Source organism: Globicephala melas, chromosome 7, assembly GCF_963455315.2.
Source record: "Globicephala melas chromosome 7, mGloMel1.2, whole genome shotgun sequence".
NCBI classification, from domain to species: Eukaryota; Metazoa; Chordata; class Mammalia; order Artiodactyla; family Delphinidae; genus Globicephala; species Globicephala melas.
Genome location: NC_083320.1, coordinates 112,315,510 through 112,335,123, shown reverse-complemented (window position 1 = coordinate 112,335,123; position 19,614 = coordinate 112,315,510). Strand labels below are relative to the sequence as shown.

At 43.6% G+C, this 19,614-nt stretch overlaps 1 protein-coding gene across 7 annotated transcripts in view; it reads left to right on the top strand.

Moving 5' to 3' along the window:
• Positions 1 to 19,614, top strand: part of OCA2 (OCA2 melanosomal transmembrane protein) — a 257,288-nt gene that overhangs the window by 46,079 nt on the left and 191,595 nt on the right. For 6 of the 7 annotated variants that reach the window (XM_030840343.2, XM_030840342.2, XM_030840345.2 and 3 more), the window contains 7 exons: positions 1,592 to 1,690; positions 3,080 to 3,271; positions 6,290 to 6,347; positions 8,413 to 8,485; positions 9,857 to 10,017; positions 11,782 to 11,864; positions 13,096 to 13,249. In XM_030840343.2, the coding sequence (XP_030696203.1) occupies positions 1,592 to 1,690; positions 3,080 to 3,271; positions 6,290 to 6,347; positions 8,413 to 8,485; positions 9,857 to 10,017; positions 11,782 to 11,864; positions 13,096 to 13,249 (820 nt within the window). The remainder of the gene's footprint in view (positions 1 to 1,591; positions 1,691 to 3,079; positions 3,272 to 6,289; positions 6,348 to 8,412; positions 8,486 to 9,856; positions 10,018 to 11,781; positions 11,865 to 13,095; positions 13,250 to 19,614) is intronic. The other variant, XM_060301520.1, reaches the window with a different exon arrangement.

Below are 19,614 nucleotides of genomic sequence, written 5' to 3'. Positions count from 1 at the left end.
TCATACTGTTGTGGTCGACAAACATGCTTGATATTATTGCTATCTTCCTAAATAGATGAGTCTATTTTTGTGACCTAGTATGTAGTCTGTCCTAGAGAAATTTCCTTGAAAAGTGTATAGTCTGCATTTTGGGGGGATGTAGTCACCTGTAAATGTTCATTACATTCAACTGGTCTATTCTGTCATTTAGGACCTCTGATGCCTTATTGATTTTTTTGTCTGGTTGATCTGTCCATTGATGTCAGTGGGGGTGTTAAAGTTTCTTGCTATTTTTGTATTATTTTCAATTTCTCCCTTTAAGTTTGTTAGTATTTGCTTTATATATTTAGGTGCTCCTGTATTGGTTGTGTATATGTTAATAAGTATTGTATCCTCTTCTTATATTGATCCTTTCATCATTATTTAATGTCCTTCTTTGTCTTTCATTATAGCCTTTGTTTTAAAGTCTATTTTGTCTGATATGGATATTGCTACCCCTGTTTTCTTGTCATTTTAATCTGCATGAAATATCTTTTTCCATCCCTTCACTTTCAGTCTGTGTGTTTTTCTCACTGAAGTGAGTCTCTTGTAGGCAATGTATTGAAGGGTCTTTCTTTGTTATTCAATCAGCCACCCTATGTCTTTTGATCAGCACATTTAGTCCATTGACATTTAATAATTATTGATAGGCAAGTACTTATTACCATTTTATTCTGTATTTTACAGTTGTTTTTGCAGTTCTTCTTTGTTCATTTCTTCTTATTATTTTTCTTGTTGTGGTTTGATGATTTTCTCTTGTATTACACTTGAGTTCCTTTCTTTTTGGTTTTTGTGAATCCATTCTATGTTTTTGATTTGTAGTTACTCTGGTTTTCAAGTATGTTAACCCACAACTATATCTATTTGCTTTAGATGGAGAGTCATATAAGTTCAAACACATTCTAAAAGATCTACATCTTTTTAAACATCTTTATTGGAGTATAATTGCTTTACAGTTGTGTGTTAGTTTCTGCTTTATAGCAAAGTGAATCAGTTATACATACACACATGTTTCCATATGTTTCCATATCTCTTCCCTCCTGTGTCTCCCTCCCTCTCACCCTCCCTTTTCCACCCCTCTATGCGGTCACAAACCACTTAGCTGATCTCCCTGTGCTACGTGGCTGCTTCCCACTAGCTATCCACTTTACACTTGGTAGTGTATATATGTCCATGCCACTCTCTCACTTTGTCACAGCCTACCCTTCCCCCTTCCCATATCCTCAAGTCCATGATCTAGTAGGTCTGTGTCTTTATTCCTGTCTTACCCTTAGGTTCTTTATGACCTTCTTTTTTTCTTTTCTTAGATTCCATATATATGTGTTAGCATACAGTATTTGTTTTCTCTTTCTGACTTACTTCACTCTGTATGACAGACTCTAGGTCCATCCACCTCACTACAAATAACTCAGTTTCATTCCTCTTTATGGCTGAGTAATATTGCATTGTATATATGTGCTACATCACCTAAGTGTCCATCAACAGATAAACGTTCTTGAATCTAGCCACAACCATCAGTGAGCACAGTCATCATTTTGTGTTGGTGATCCCTTTCCTTCACTGTGTTTTTCAGGTCTCACCCTCCTTTCCTCCAGTTCTTCAGCTGCAGTTCTAAAGACCCCTGCTTTACAGAAAGCACACCTTTGCTGAGGAATTTCTCACAAGAGAAAGGGTGAGGTGTTTTTTTTTCTTTCTTTCTTATAAAATTAAGAAATCTCTGAGCATTATCCTTTGCACTTATGCTGGAGAATTTCTTCCTGAGATATGAATTTTTACCTTACATGTATGGTCTCTGCTAGATCCTTGTCAATTCAATGTGTGTTCATGATTCTAGTGGTTGTATTCTGTGCCTTATGAATTGCCAAGTAACCTTGAGCATAACCCTGCAATGATTGAATAGCACATGTACACACTCATGCATGCACACAGCTGGGAAAGGCCATCTTGCCAGGCCAGGGCTTCTCAACCAGGGTTGAGGTTGGCACTGTCAGGAGACATTTTTTGCTGTCACCAATGGGGGAGGGGCACTACTGGCATTTAAGGTAGAGGACAGGGCTGCTGCTAAACATCCTGCATTGCACAGGACATCTCCCCACAACAAAGAATTATCTGGCTCAAATGTCAATAGTTATGAAGTTGAAAAATGTATGATTTAAAAGAAAACTCTATTTCCTGTAAGTTTGAAGTTCCTTTTTCTTGTTGTGAACCAGTCCTAAAGCAGTGATAAGAGTTCAGGAGAATGACAATGTCCTGTTGAGCTAACTGGGTTCGAAAGGCATAGATTGAGAGGCATAACATAATAGATTGTGGCTCTTGTGTCAATATTGCCACCCCACAAGTATTCCATGTATTTCCACAGGAAAATTCTGGGCTTGGTGCAGCCTTACTAGAGTCAAGTGCTGACTGACAATCTGTACTGAATGAGTTGTTCAGTTGTTCAGGGATTCAACCAAAATTAAATGGATATATCCACATGTAATTTTGATAAATTTTATGATACCCCTTGATTCATCCTTCTAGATATAGGTCCCATTCTTGGGCCCATCTAGTCCAGTACTGACGTCCCCGACTCCTGCTCGTGCTCATGTAGAGTTGGGTGGGAAAGCTAGTTAGGCCATCTCCCCTACAGCTCCATTACAGATAGATACCTACAAAGAGGAGAAAAGGCTTACACCACTCACTGTGCTTCAGGATGAGTATAACAGGACCAGGTATTGAGAACTCCAGCACAGTCAAAGAGAAAGGAAAAAACTGAAATGAGCTGGAGCTGGTCTCAGCCAGAAAAAGCTGTACTGGAAAGTTCCAAACTCAGAACAAGCTGATGTTTCTTGAAGGTCCACAATTTATTTTGAAGACTGTGTGACCCCAGACGATTTCCCTCCAGTCCAGGGTCTGTGACGTCAAGAAAGACCCATTCCCACCAGTCTGACAGTACTACAATATCAATGGTCCTTTGAAAAACAAGTATTGATTATACATTTCACGCTTACCCCTGAGATGAAGTGTTGCTTTGGAGATGCTACTATTTCCGTGAAAATAACCACAAAGCCTCGATTTCCAGGTCACGGTGCGTGCCCGTTTGCCACTCAGAGTTCATCACTGCTGAAGAATCTTGGGAGAACAGCTCAGCTGAGTGGGAGGGCGGATCCCTGCTGAGCAGAGAGTTGGTAGGTTCCTCTGGATCCGCCTCCTCAGAGAAGGGGGAGCTTCTGGACAGCGCTCACATCGGGTTCCGCCGTCTTTCCAAGTTGAGGTAGGAAGACTTGGAGTGCCAGCACTGGCACAGGGTGTTGGTCGCACAGTGCACGCCGCCCACCTGGGACTGGGCTGGGGAGTGGGGTGTGGTGCGGGTATTGCCCACACGACATCGTTCCTGAGGACAGGGTGGAGGTGAGGAAGAAGGCTAGGTGGCACTTTCCTGGAAGGTAATCTTCCTTTCCTCCAGGCCCTAGAAGACAGATAAAGCGGCGTTCAAACCAGCATGGAGCCTTTAAGGCTACAAGAAAACCCAATTACAGACCTAAATGATGAACACCCTACACACCTGTCCTTTCTGTTGTGTGGCTGGGGTCTTCAAGCCCATGAGGCTTTGTGGATGAAGTAGTCCCCGTGGTGTTTTAGAAGGTGATATTATCATTTGTATTCAGTGATGAAGCACGTTATTAGAAGGGTTCTGCACAGGAAGGAGAAAGAGCGTTTTTAGGGGTGATGCAGCTGCAGGTGGGGCCGAGAGAGGCTGAGTCCTCCGTGCATGTGTAGGAGGGCAGAGGACACACATGCGCTGGGGATCTGAGGGAATTTTGCAGCATCCCCCGCGCGGGTCGGAGCAGGAGAGATCTCTCCCTTGTTTGTCTGTTGAGGCTTCTGCGTGAGCATTTACTTGAAGGAGGGGTTCCGCTGAGAGCCACACCTTTGAAAGTGGCATTTCCAGGGACACAATACCAGGACCACCAAGGTCCCCATTATGTATCTGCTCCGAGGTAGCTGAGGAACCAGCAGGGCTGGGCATGTCTGTGCAGCTGTCTCCTTGTTGCCTGGCATTCCCCTCGCTCCACAGCCTTCTGTGGGCTTCCACTAAAATGGTCTATGTGAAAACCCATGGATAGGTGAGAAGACACCATGAAGCTATCGAATATTAGTGTTATTATTTCTCTACATTAGGGGGCCCAGCTTTTCTGAAGCTCTTTGAAGAGCTGATTAGAAGTGTACCTACCTGCCTCCCAAAGTGTATCTGTCTTTACCTAGAGAGGCCCACTCTCAGTTGTCCTACTGATCTTTCAGGCAATCCTGAGAGGTAGGTGAGGTACTTCAGAGAGGGTAAGGATTTTGCCTGAGGTCATGCAGGTTGTGAGAGGAGCAAAGGGGTGGGGGGAGGAATGTGACCCCAGGTCCCCCACCAGTGCTTGACCATGGAGATGTCTTTTCCCACCATGCCTCCCAGCCATGTGTAGTTTCTTCACCTTGACTGGTCTTAGCTCTTCTCATAGGTGTGACAAATATTGGCCGACTAATGTGCTATAAAATTATCTGAATAATGTGAAAGTGTGTGAACAGGGACCTGGCCCCATAGATCACCATGATGGTAAGCGCTGACACTGTTAACACCCTTCTCCAGCTGGCTGCCTCACAACTCCAGAGGATGCGAGCTTCCTCAAATGTCCCATACCATGGAAAATAGAACTAAGTACATTTAAGCCTTTACATTCAGTGGTTGTTTTATCTTCTACGATTCATAAAATAGTTGCCTCAAACTTGCCACTTAACTGGAAGACTTAATGCCATTCTTTTTAACATGTCTAGAAAGTACTACACATGTTTGTCGAAGAAACTTGTAAAAATTATTTTGGTTGGTCAGTCTGCTGTATATGTCAGTTATGTAGAAAGAAATTAGTATTTAAAATAGTTCAACTGGTCCAAGACAGGAATAAAGACGCAGACCTACTAGAGAATGGACTTGAGGATATGGGGAGGGGGAAGGGTAAGCTGAGACAAAGTGAGAGAGTGGCATGGACATATATACACTACCAAATGTAAAATAGATAGCTAGTGGGAAGCAGCCGCATAGCACAGAGAGATTAGCTCAGTGCTTTTTGACCACCTAGAGGGGTGGGATGGGGGGGTGGGAGGGAGGGAGATGCAGGAGGGAGGAGATGTGGGGATGTGTGTATATGTATGGCTGATTTACTTTGTTATAAAGCAGAAACTGACACACCATTGTAAAGCAATTATACTCTAATAGATGTTTCAAAAAAAAGTATTAAAAATAGTTAAATTAATGCTTCCTGCTTTAAAAGGAAATGTTTTTTGATTCCTATTTGAATAGGAGCTATTGATCATAATTTGGAAGGGTGAAATATTACTCATCAAATTCATTAAATCTGAGAGAATGCAAAAGAAGGTTTTACCATTTTGAAAGGATCAGAAAGGTTTTGCAAAAGATATCCCTATATAGACTATATTCCTTTGTTCTACAAACATGTGTCAAGCACAGGCTGTGTACCAGCACCCTTCCTTTTGCAGGGCCAGAGCACAAACACCCCAGGGCTTGCTCTTGAGGAGTGGCCAGGGGAGAGCACTCCCCAGCACTAGGCAGTGATTGTGTCTTCAGGAGGTAGGATCTGGTGGACCCTGGGGAGGTGACAGGAGCAGAGATAAGCCTGGAGTGGCTGCCAGGCCCACATTTGCCAAGGACCTGAGGGCTACAATTAACAAGTGTGTAATGATGACTGGGCCAGGGTGCCATCATGAGTCCTAAGAGGGCCTGAATGTCTATTGAATTATCTCCTAAGGAATTCTTAAAGGACTCTGCTGGTACAACTGGTTATAACATTGCAATTTCTTTCTTGAATTGCTTGGTTATGTCTCAGTCGATGTTTATTTGATGATCAAATCCATATGCCTACCTTCCAGAAAACTTAGGGGAAAATAATTGATAAATATGAATCTGAGAGCTGAGATGAAGCTTGTTTCCAGGAAACTAGAGCCTTTAAAAGGCTAGTGAAGAGGCTCAAATCTTGATCTTCAGCATCTCTGATAAGAAGCAGTGTTCAGACACTCAGGGTTAAGTTTGTTCCCCTCTATAACCTCCACAAATCTGCTGTTGTCCTCAGCAGTATCCTCTTTCATACCATGTTATGGGAAGAATTTCACACATGTGCTTTGAGATAAACATTACCCAAGGCTTCAGCAGGCATCTGAGGTTTGACAGTTTGGGGCACATGCAAGCAGGACTGCTGTCAGTGTGACCTGGGGCCTGTCTTTTCTCTTGCAGGTGCTGTGTGCAGTGGCTGAAAGTCACGGGCTTATTTGTCTTTGTGGTGCTGTGCTCTGTGAGTACCATGGCACCCTGAGCTCTGCTGTCTGCTCAGCAGAGCCCCCGGGTGCATTGTGCTGGGTAGCAGGACACCTGAGGTGTGGGGCTTACACATTTCTTTGGAGGTGTTACTAAGGGTGTGTGGAATGGCAGCCTGGGAGTGGCTAGGGAGCCCTGCCCTTAGCAATGCTCCTCTGTTGTTGTTCCCAGTCATACAATGGAAGCCCTGAGGACCTGGCTTTGCTCTGTGGAAGGCAGTTAGCTTACCCGCAGGTCTCAATTCCCACCTTAAGCGGCTTACCAAATTCTCTTTTCAGTCACAAGCAGTAAACACTCTTTAGTTGTGTTGGGACATGTCTAGCAATCATGGGTGCCCCCAGGAATGTCTCAGTGCCCCTTTGGGATGGCTCCCAGCTGACCCACCCTGTCTGGGAGAGAGTGAAGTTCTATGTTTGCCCCTTCCCTGGAGGCTGCTCTGATTTTACTTGCCCATACATCCCCAGGGAGGGCTGCAGAGCCAGGGCCCTGGAGGTGACCTAAGTGTTCCCTCTGGCTTGAGGGGTCACGAGTTTCACTGCCAGCATTTGTGTGGTGTGTGCCCTGATGTAGCCCTAGCTGAGATCACATTGTATGCACTCAAAATGTATTTGCTGAATGAGTGAGTGTGAGGCCCCCCATTTGCGTGTGTGCATGGGGGTGTGAGGCCCCCATGTCTGCCTGTGTGTCTGTGTGTGCGCACAGAGGTGTGAGGTACCAAGTGCCTGGCTGTGTGTTTGTGTGTGTGCATGCCTCTGTGGGACGTGTGGGTCTTTTTCTGTCTGTGAGCATTTTGAGGTTGTGTGTGTGCCTAGGGACTTATTGTTAGAGTTAATAGTTACTTATTTTTAGCATTGGCATAGGATAGTTTGTGTGGGCCAGTTTTGGGAGACACAAGTAGGTGGTTTGTATGTGCCGCTGTGACAGGGTATGAGATTGTAAGCAAGGAAGGGGTGGGTGAGTGGTGTTTCCATACCTGTGCCCTGTGGACTCCAGGACTGGTGTGGCTGTGGCTTTTCTCTGTAGGCAGCCTGTGGTGACAGCCATGCTGGCTGCCCTTTGTGACTGGAAGCTGTGTATGTGACCATGTGTAGCTGTGAATACATGGTCTTCATTATCTGTGTGTGTGGGCATGAGGGTTGGGACTCTATGTGTGTGCAGGATTGTACATGACAAGAGTCTCCTCTTCTCAGTGTGACATATAGGGAACAATGTTGCATTTCAGACAGCAAGGGTGCATGAAGTCAATACTGGCTGAATTGAAATGAGTAGAGGCATTCTTTAATAATCCACATGGGAGGAGAGCAGTGGCACAGAGAAAGGAAATCTAAGCACAGAACAAAAAAAAATTGCATTGAACTCTGAAAACTTCATGAGTTTACTGTTTTGGCTACCAGTTTGCCTTTCTACTTCCTATTCACACAGTTGTGTGGCTCTGAAACCCCAGCTGCTTAGCATAGCCTGGTGGGTGGGTGTACTGGGATATCCAAGGAGGAGGTATGGGTGGCCCAAGTCTCCCCTGACCCCTGAGAGCTGACCTGAGCTCTGTGTCTAGTCTTCATCCTTCTTCTGGTAATTGAAATTTTGGTGATTTGTGGACACAATCCAAAACAGAATTTGAGGAATTTGTTTTGAACTTCTGTAATCTGTTATCTCATCATCACTTTTACTTTCTGATGAAGTATAAGATACTCTGCAAATTCCACAAGCATGTGCTCCCACCATCATATGGATTGTATTTCCTACTCTCCAGTACGGGAAAACCATGTTTACCCTCCTCTGATGATTTAATTTTATGGCTGGGTATTTAATCCTTAAAATTGACAAATATCAATAATCAAGGCCCATTGTAGCAGAAAATAGTATAATGGATCAGAATTTTATCTTTTAATATCTCAGAAAAGCTATTTAGAGTAAGCTGGTGAATTTTGGATACATCAAGCAGCACCATTATGATACCCGTATTTTCAGCTCTTATCAAAGTTACTTAAATCCTATTGCTCTCACACCACAAATCTATCATTAAATGTTTCTGATTGTTACAGATTTTATTTAGCCTGTATCCAGATGAAGGAAAGTTCTGGCAGTTGCTGGCTGTGTCACCGCTGGAAAGCTACTGTATCCAAACCCGTACTTAGATGGACAGTCGCTCATGGTTGAGTCACAAAGTGAAGAGACCCGAAAACTATCATGACTGTTGCCCAAGGTCACAGCCTAAGCAATTACCTTTCCTCCCTGTGTGTGTTTTGTTCCTCCAGGACGTTTGGTGAAAGATGAGGCTTCAGAACAGAAGGGGAGGGGCACTGTGAGACTGCGATGGGTGGGTGGTGGTGAGGTTCCCCATGGAAGTGTGACAGCAGCCAAACAGTGCATTTTAGTTAAGGCCCGGCTTCCTGTGGCTCTTGGATACTCTGTTCTGTTCCTTGCCCCCACCCTCTTGTGTTCTGGCTTGGGTGGTTCCTCTTGACCTATCTTTAAGTTCATTTGTTCTTTCCTTGGCTGTGTCATCTGAGTTTGATGATTGCTTGGTTTCTTATACTCTGGGCTCTCTTGCCTTTTTGTAGGCCTCAGCTGCCATAACAGAATACCACAGCCTGGGTGGCTTATAAACAAACAGACATTTATTTCTCACAGTTCTGGAGGCTGGACATCCAAGGTCAGGGTGGGCTGATTTGATTTCTAATGAGGGCTCTCTTTCTGGCTTGCAGATGGTCACCTTCCTTCTATGTCTTCACAGGGCCTTTCCTTTCCTCTGTGTGTGTGTGTGTGTGTTTATGAGTGTGTATGTAGAGAGAGTGAGAGCTCTCTCGTATCTCTTCTTACAAGGACACTAATCCTATCAGATCTGGGCCTCACCCTATGACCTCATTTAACCTCAGTTACTTCCTTAGAGGCCCATCTCCAAGTATAGCCACACAGGTGCTCAGGGCTTCAACAGATGAATATGGGGGACATGGACATTCAGTCCATAGCACTGAGGTAAAGTTTTAAGCTTGGAGATGATCACACCTTAACTTCTATGGGCCTTAGTTTTGGGGTGGGGGGAGTCATGTAAATCTAGTTAGAGGTTGGCTGGGTTGTGGTTTGTAGTTGCCATGGTAACCTTCAGTGCCCCAGACAGTTGGAATTTCTCGGCCTCTTTCCATCTGTCTACTGCTCATCATGAGTCCAGGAACTGGGGCAGGCGTTTTATGCTGGCTGCAACGAGTAGAAGCAGAGATGATAGTAGGATGGGAGACACCACCTAAATGTTAAACCAGAGGATCCAAAACACAATTAAACAAAGCAAAACCAGTTGTGCATGTCGGGGGTGAGGGGCTGAAGAGGTAGGAGCAGTCAGGGAAGTGACACAGGTGGAAGGGACGGCCTGGACATACATTTCCTTGTGCACTTTCCAAGATGGGTGTTCCCTGGGAAGGTGGGAAAGGTTGGGGGGGGCCCTCCAGGCCTCTCCTCCTTGATTTGTAGTTCACCTTGACAGCCCCCCAGCTGTGAACCTCAGCAGCCATGCAGACTCCATGCTGCTCCAAGTGGACCTGGCAGGGGCCCTGCTGGCCAGTGGCCCAAGTCATCTCGGGAGAGAAGAGCACGTGGTGGTGGAGGTGACCCAGGATAATGCTCCAGGCTCCAGGAAGTGGTGGCCACAGCAGGTTATACTCATAAGTTATTTGAAAGGAATTGTAAAAACTCATTTTACCTCTTTATAAATTGAGTTTCCTCTCTAATTGATTTGATGGGAGCCATAAGGCAATGACACCATTATTAGGCAAGCCCTTATCTTTTGCTTTGTCTTTGAAATTCTCTTTTCTCTAAGACAGTTATAAAACTCTCACCATTTCAGTAAAGTCAGGCTTTTGAGGGTTTTTTTTTTTTAATTTAGAGTGATTTTACTGGGCAATTCAGGGAAACATTATATATTTGAAAGTGCAGTTAAACCTGAGACTTCAAATATATAATGTTTCCTTCTGTACCATGAGGTACTCCAATACTACGGTCCCCTTGAGTTTGTGGACACTTGGCTAAGACTGTGCCTGGTTTCCTCGAGCTTCTGCTTCTATAGCAATAGGACCTTGTGCTCAGTGTCTAAGCCAAAGCCTTCAGTTCACATCCTGTGAAGGCTAGGAGAGCCAGCAGTGGCGTTGTCACCATGTCCCAGAGCCCAGACAAGGCCTGCCCCTCTCTGTGCATCCTGACTTGTGCCCCAAGGCCTGGCCTCAGTGACTCCCCTGGATTATCATATGAAGTCGTATCCCTAGTTCATGGGTTTTCCCTATTGTAACTAATAGAAGGAAACCCTGCTGGTACACAAGGCTGTGTCATCCAAAATGGAGTGTCACTGGAGTAATGGTGGGTTACTGCCCCATCACATTTTTCTGCCATGCAGAGAAGTGTCCACATAGCCAATGCCTCATTATGAAGAAGGCTGCAGTTTCATGGGCAATGGCTGATGTTGCACTGATATTCTAAACCGGTGGCTCTGGCTGTGGTCTTAGGACATAAACTTGGCTTCCCTGTTTGCAGCCCACAGCTCACTGGCTCCTCAGTAAAGACGAGGTAGGCACATTTCATCTGCTGTTGGCTCCTTTTGTGACCTTGTGTGGAGGAGGGCATGACCTTTTGCAGCCTGCTGACATAGTTGCCTGCTCCAGAAACACAACACAGGAGATCTTTACTGAAGGATTTTTTTCTGATACACTCTTTCCAAGCACGGAAGTGTTTAAGAGAACTTTTGATCGCTCATTCATGCTTTGACCGATTTCAAAGTTCCTATTTTCAATTTTCTTTATGATTTGTGGGCGGCAAGACTCCTGTCCTCCCATTGAAAGTTCCCTGGCAACCTTAGTCGGGCTGCCTGCATCTGCCTGGGTACACCTCCATCTCTGCACACATCTGGCCCCTCTCAGCTGGCTTCTCCATTCCTCTGCTCCTGACAAGCCCACGTACAGGCACTTTGGCCCGCAACAAAGGCAGCTCATCCTCTGGCCCTCCCTCCCACAGGCTCCTGTGACCTGGGTGTGGAGAGTTTCCTGCCTTCAGTTTGCAAACAGGAAGCAGTTTTAAACAAGCCTTTCTCGTCAGTTGCCTCAGTGGGTTTAGAAGACTCCAAGTCTCCAGTAATGTGAAATGATTTCCTTTTCTCTTAATATATCGTATTTACTTCTATATCTTTGTGTCTTTGTACATGAATTCTGTATTTGTACTTCCGTATTTTTCTTAAACACAGCCCTCCAGTTGTGGACATTTCCAGCTGCACACCACCTGGCCATCTCTAGTGTCTCTGTGCGAAAAGGCTTCATGCTCCTCTCTTTCTCCTTTTCTTATTCTAAACAAGGACCTACATTGAACAGTGCGGGACCCCAGGTGATGGTCCAGGTTCAAAGCCTTACCAGGATTTCATGCTTTGACTTTTACAGGTCACTCATAACTGGACGGTGTTTTTAAATCCAAGCAGAAGTGAGCGCACGGTGCTGAGCAGGACCTTTGAGGTTCTGAGCAGGTGGGTCTTGGTGACTGAGGTGTTGGGGAAGCCCCTCTGGGACACACTCACCTAGAGAAGTGTGACCCTTGGGACACCAGTTATGAATAGCCAGGCCAGTTACGGGCTTGGATGAGATGCTCCTTTTGTGTAGACAGTGAACATGAGGCTGTGGCCGGGGGTCAAAACCACACATACCAGGAAGTAAGAGGATTGATTACAGAGCCCATTTTGAAGCAAATGGTGTTTTATAGCTGCTGCTTTAAATTCATTAATATCATGAAGCTATGCAATGGGGAATTCTAGAAAATCTTAGGATTCTTTTTTTCTTTAATGCCACTCCGTATTAAGTCTGTACTCTTGGTTACTGTATGAGTTTGCTAGGCCTGCTATAACAAATACCACAGACGGGTGGTTTAAACAGTAGAAATTTATTTCCTCAAGTTGTCAACAGTGTGTGTCTCTCCTGAGGTCCCTCTCCTTGCTGTGTAGACACCATCTTCCCCCTGTGTCCTCACGTGCTTGTTCCTCTGTGCATGTCTGTGCCCCAAACTCCTATTCTTATAAGGACACCAGTCATATTGGTGTCACTATTTTTGACTTAATCATCTTTGTAAAGATCTTATCTCCAAATACAGTCACATTCTGAAGTGGGGTTAGGAAGTCCACATATTGAAGGGACACAATTCAGCTCAGAACAGTTACTGAAATTTTAGAAAGTGCTTTAGTTTCACCATGCCACATGCTGTTGATGACTTACATGCTTCTTGTTCCTGGTGCTTTCACACCACTGGTGACAACCTGTCTACCTGTTCTCAGGTTGCACATCCTTTTCCAAATCTCTCACATGTGAGAATAGTCGGCTGTGCTATTTGTTAGCAGGTAAAGCAATCAGATATGTGATAAGGAGGAAGAGGGAAAATTAAATGGCTAACCACTGTGAACTTCCCTGCTCACTGTTCATTGTTGGAGTGGCAGCTGCAGCAAAGAAGGCGCTGCCTGATGGGGGCTGAGTAGCTATGTCAGGGGGGCCTGGCCACGGGGAGGCTGTGCATGCATCTCACACAGCTTGCCTGTGCTCAGGGCTCCTCATCTGCCAGGTCAGGCATTGTGTGAGTCACTCTGAGATCAGTTCAGGCTCTGGTTATGGCCATGGATGATGTGTTGGGAAAGACACCGAGGGAGCAGCACTAATGGTTGATGGCTGGTCTGTTTCCCTTATCAGTGGTAAGATCTTTGCTTCATTCTGCAGAGAGCCTGTTTCCATCAGCGTTCGAGCCTCCCTCCAGCAGACCCAGGTTGTTCCTCTTTTGATGGCTTATCAATACCTCCGCACAAGCATTGAAGCACAAGTGACCATGGCTGCGGTCATTCTTGCTGGGGTCTACGTGCTGATTATATTTGAGGTAACTTGCATGCCTGCTCTCCTGGGTTTATCTGTGCACCCACAAGTGTATTTTAACACTTACTTGTTGGGTGCTTAGGGATGGGCGCAGTCTTGCATCTTAGTCAAACTGAAATAGTGTCTTTCCTAAAAAGTGACATTTCCCTCATTCTAGGTAGAAAATTGCTCTGTACTGCAATATCTGCTGAATCTTGGCAATTGACATATGCAAGATAAGTTTTGCCAGGCACCAGCAAAAGTTTATTGAGAAAACTGAATATGCATGTGATTTTCTCACCCTCACTTTGCTGCTCACACAAAGTGTGATCCTGAGGGGACAAATGTTGGACCTCTCTGAGACTCAGGGTCTTCTTCTGTAAGATGGGCATGTTAAAATGCCCCCTAGCTGCTTCATAGGATTGTGTGCATGATGCAGACCTGGGAAACCTTGGGCTACATGTGGGGAAGGATTATTATCTTTTATGCTTATCAACTCAGCTAATGAGCCTTTTCACAAGTGATCTCATGTCCCATAAATTCAATTTTTCTGGGAAACTTTAAGTGTGGCTATACCTTCAATAGCATGGAACAAAGTACAGACACTGCCTGGGCTGGGCAGGTCCATCGTTGGTTTGATTGTGAAACCAGATTTACAACAACGTGTTGATGGGAATGTTGGCTCCAGTGGGCTGAGCCTGGAGGGTCAGGAGAGGATGTGACTGTGAAGAGGTGTTTCTTCCCGAGGTATGAGAAGTGCCGTGGAACTTCAAGGAGGTGAGCTGAGGGAGGAGTCACCAGGATAGTTCCTGAAGTCCCCTGCGGCTGTCTGGGCTGCCTGGCTCCAGCAAGTTGAGCCCCTAGCTGTCCAGCAAGGTCCACTCACTGGTTTAGTTGCTCTTTCTCTTAATGTCTCTTTTATTCTGGGGCAGCTCTATTCTCTCCATTCTTTCCCTATTTTCTTTTCAATCAATATTATCTTTGTTTCAGAATTCCTATGGCCACACACACACTCTGTGATCCATCAGAGTCCAGAGGGGTCCAGGAGCAGGTCGTTGAGCAGTTTTCTCCCTGAGAGGCCACAGAGAGCACACTCCTCCCTCTGTGGCAGTGTTTCTGCCAAGGGCAGGATGCTTGAGATTCAGAGCCCAAGGCTGTTGCTGGGGGTTTGTCACATAGGCACCCTCAGCCCACCAAAGTCCCAGGCTCCCAGAAGTAAGGCAGATGTTCACAAAAAGTCACATTTTTATACCAACAGTTTAGGCATACTGGTACAGCAGAATCCAGTACTCCAGGCCCACAGAGCAACCTTATCACTTGGTAACACAGGAAACATTTCAAAAGCCAAGTACTCAGATGTCAGCCAAGGCCAACCCTGGAGCAGGCTCTTCTAAAGGCCCTTCTAATGATGGCTGCCTTAGGCTTGCCAGGCCTTTACTGCATCACCATCTGGTTGAAAAATCCTATTCTGTTTTTCTGTAGAATATCCTGCACCCTGGATTGTTACTCTAGTCCCTCCATCTCCGACAGACTACAATTTAGATCTGAAGCCTTCAGGTTAAATTTTGGGGCCCATATGCTTCACAGGTGTGCTGGGAGTTTGAGTTGTATCCAGGAGAAGGAATCTGGGTGTCTTCCTTTCAGGGATGCTGAGATTGCCCAGTGAGTTTAGGTGGTAGCAGCCCAGCCTGTTTGTTGTCATGCTCCCTGCTGCTACCTTTGCTCTTAATGGCTTTAATACCCACCAGGGACCATTGCCTGACTCAGTGGTTTCATTAGCATTTACAGTAAACTTTCTGTCCTTCATTCTACATTTATAAATGATTCATTCGGTATTGAAGAATTTTCTCCCACCCAATTTCATTATTGTGAAACACACTTCATGCCAGAGACACAAGATTAATTTTCTTTTATTAATGATTTTCATAGTAGTGAATAGCTGCCTTAGCAACTTACAGTGGTATCCACTGAGTTATTTTGTGTCTCTTAGATTTTTTTTTTTTTTTTTTTTTGCGGTACGTGGGCCTCTCACTGTTGTGGCCTCTCCCGTTGTGGAGCACAGGCTCTGGACGTGCAGGCTCAGCGGCCATGGCTCACGGGCCCAGCTGCTCCGCGGCATGTGGGACCCTCCCGGACCGGGGCACGAACCCGCATGCCCTGCATCGGCAGGCGGACTCTCAACCACTGCGCCACCAGGGAAGCCCTCTTAGATTTTTTTGAATATCATTTTGAACTTATGGATATAATAGATTCAGTGTGCTTTAATCAATCACAGTCACTAATAATTAAAAAAATACAGTCCAGTGTCAATTTATTTATTTATTTTTGAATTTTATTTTATTGTATTTTTTAAAATAGCAGGTTCTTATTAGTTACCTGTTTTATACATATTAGTGTATATATCTCAATCCCAATCTCCCAATTCATCCCACCACCACCGCGCCCCGCTTTCCCCCTCTGGTGTCTATATGTTTGTTCTCTACATCTGTGTCTCTATTTCTGCCTTGCATACTGGTTCATATGTACAATTTTTGTAGATTACACACACACACGTTAATATATGATATATGTTTTTCTCTTTCTGCCTTACTTCACTCTATATGACAGTCTCTAGGTCCATCCATGTCTCTACAAATGACCCAGTTTCATTCCTTTTTATGGCTGAGTAATATTCCATTGTATATATGTACCACATCTTCTTTATCCATTCATCTGTCGATGGGCATTTAGGTTGCTTCCATGACCTGGCTATTGTAAGTAGTGATGCAATGAACATTGGAGTGCACGTGTCTTTTTGAATTATGGTTTTCTTTGGGTATATGCCCAGTAGTGGGATTGCTTGCTGGGTCATATGGTAATTCTATTTTCAGTTTTTTAAGGAACCTCCATACTGTTCTCCATAGTGGCTGTATCAATTTACATTCCCACCAACAGTGCTGGAGGATTCCCTTTTATCCACACCCTCTCCAGCATTTGTTTTTTGTAGATTGTCTCATGATGCCCATTGTAACTGGGGTGAGGTGATACCTTACTGTAGTTTTGATTTGCATTTCTCTAATAATTAGTGATGTTGAGCAGCTTTTCATGTGCTTCTTAGCCATCTGTATGTCTTCTTTGGAGAAATGTCTATTTAGGTCTTCTGCCCATTTTTTGATTGGGTTGTTTGTTCTTTTAATATTGAACTGCATGAGCTGTTTATATATTTTGGAGACTAATCCTTTGTCCATTGATTCATTTGCAAATATTTTCTCCCATTCTGAGGTTTGTCTTTTTGTCTTGTTTATAGCTTCCTTTGCTGTACAAAAGCTTTTAAGTTTCATTAGGTCCCATTTGTTTATTTCTGTTTTTATTTCCATTACTCTAGGAGGTGGGTCAAAAAGATCTTGCTGTGATTTATGTCAAAGAGTGTTCTTCCTATGTTTTCCTCTAAGAGATTTGTAATGTCCAAGCTTACATTTAGGTCTTTAATCCATTTTGAGTTTATTTATATTTATTTATTTATTTATTTGAATTTGTCATCTTGTATTCTTTTCTTTTCCTTTTTTTAAAAAAATATTTATTGGAGTGTAATTGCTTTACAATGGTGTGTTAGTTTCTGCTTTATAACAAAGTGAATCAGTTATACATATGTTCCCATATCTCTTCCCTCTTGCGTCTTGCTCCCTCCCACCCTCCCTATCCCACCCCTCTAGGTGGTCACAAAGCACCGAGCTGATCTCCCTGTGCTATGCAGCTGCTTCCCACTAGCTATCTACCTTACGTTTGGTAGTGTATATATGTCCATGCCTCTCTCTTGCTTTGTCAGAGCTTATCCTTCCCCCTCCCCATATCCTCAAGTCCATTCTCTAGTAGGTCTATGTCTTTACTCCTATCTTGCCCCTAGGTTCTTCATGACCTTTTTTTTAAAAAAATCTTTATTGGAGTGTAATTGCTTTACAATAGTGTGTTAGTTTCTGTTTTATAACAAAGTGAATCAGTTATACATATACACATGTTCCCATATCCCTTCCCTCCTGTGTCTCCCTCCCTCCCATCCTCCCTATCCCACCCAACTACGTGGTCACAAACCACCTAGTTGATCTCCCGGTGCTACGTGACTGCTTCCCACTAGCTATCAACTTTATGCTTGGTAGTGTATATATGTCCATGCCACTATCTCACCTCGTCACAGCCTACCCCTCCCCCTCCCCATATCCTCAAGTCCATGCTGTAGTAGGTCTGTGTCTTTATTCCCATCTTACCCCTAGGTTCTTCATAACCATTTTTTTTTCTTAGATTCCATATATATGTGTTAGCATACGGTATTTGCTTTTCTATTTCTGATTTCGCTCTGTATGACAGAGTCTAGGTCCATCCACCTCACCACAAATAACTCAATTTTGTTTCTTTTTATGGCTGAGTAATATTCCATTGTATATATGTGCCACATCTTCTTTATCCATTCATCTGTTAATGGACACTTAGGTTACTTCCATGTCCTGGCTATTGTAAATAGAGCTGCAATGAACATTTTGGTACATGATTATTTCTGAATTATGGTTTTCTCAGGGTATATGCCCAGTAGTGGGATTGCTGGGTCGTATGTTAGTTCTATTTTTAGTTTTTTAAGGAACCTCCATACTGTCCTCCATAGTGGCTGTTATCAATTTACATTCCCACCAGCAGTGCAGGAGGGTTCCCTTTTCTCCACACCCTCTCCTGCATTTATTGTTTGTAGATTTTTTGATGATGGCCATTCTGACCAGTGTGAGATGATATCTCATTGTAGTTTTGATTTGCATATCTCTAATGATTAGAGATGTTGAGCATTCTTTCATGTGTTTGTTGGCAATCTGTATATCTTCTTTGGAGATATGTCTATTTAGGTCTTCTGCCCATTTTTGGATTGGATTGTTTGCTTTTTGATATTGAGCTGCACGAGCTGCTTGTAAATTATGGAGGTTAATCGTTTGTCCCTTGCTTCATTTGCAAATATTTTCTCCCATTCTGAGGGTTGTCCTTTGGTCTTGTTTATGGTTTCCTTTGCTGTGCAAAAGCTTTGAAGTTTCATTAGGTCCCATTTGTTTATTTTTGTTTTTATTTCCATTTCTCTAGGAGGTGGGTCAAAAAAGATCTTGCTGTGATTTATGTCATAGAGTGTTCTGCCTATGTTTTCTTCTAAGAGTTTTATAGTGTCTGGCCTTACATTTAGGTCTTTAATCCGTTTTGAGTTTATTTTTGTGTATGGTGTTAGGGAGTGTTCTAATTTCATTCTTTTACATGTACCTGTCTAGTTTTCCCAGTACCACTTGTTGAAGAGGCTGTCTTTTCTCTACTGTATATTCTTGCCTCCTTTATCAAAGATAAGTTGACCATATATGCGTGGGTTTATCTCTGGGCTTTCCCTCCTGTTCCATTGATCTATCTTTCTGTTTTTGTGCTAGTACCATACTGTCTTGATTACTGTAGCTTTGTAGTATAGTCTGAATTCAGGGAGCCTGATTTCTCCAGCTCCATTTTTCTTTCTCAAGATTGCTTTGCCTCTTCGGGGTCTTTTGTGTTCCCATACAAACTGTGAAATTTTTTGTTCTAGGTCTGTGAAAAATTCCATTGGTAGTTTGATAGTGATTGCATTGAATCTGTAGATTGCTTTGGGTAGTAGAGTCATTTTCACAATATTGATTCTTCCAATCCAAGAACATGGTATATCTCTCCAACTATTTGTATCATCTTTAATTTCTATCATCAGCGTCTTATAATTTTCTGCATACAGGTCTTTTGTCTCCTTAGGCAGGTTTATTCCTAGCTATTTTATTCTTTTTGTTACAATGGTAAATGGGAGTGTTTTCTTGATTTCACTTTCAGATTTTTCATCATTAGTGTAGGAATGCAAGAGATTTCTGTGCATTAATTTTGTATCCTGCTACTTTACCAAGTTCATTGATTAGCTCTAGTAGTTTTCTGGTAGCATCTTTAGGAGTCTCTATGTATAGTACCATGTCATCTGCAAACAGTGACAGCTTTACTTCTTCTTTTCTGATTTGGATTCCTTTTATTTCTTTTTCTTCTCTGATTGCTGTGGCTAAAACTTCCAAAACTATGTTGAATAAGAGTGGTGAGAGTGTGCAACCTTGTCTTATTCCTGATCTTAGTAGAAATGGTTTCAGTTTTTCACCATTTTGGATGATGTTGGCTGTGGGTTTGTCATATATGTCCTTTATCATGTTGAGGAAAATTCCCTCTATGCCTACTTTCTGCAGGGTTTTTATCATGTTTGGGTGGTGAATTTTGTCAAAAGCTTTCTCTGCATCTATTGAGATGATCATATGGTTTTTCTCCTTCAATTTGTTAATATGGTGTATCACATTGATTGATTTGCATATACTGAAGAATCCTTGCATCCCTGGGGTA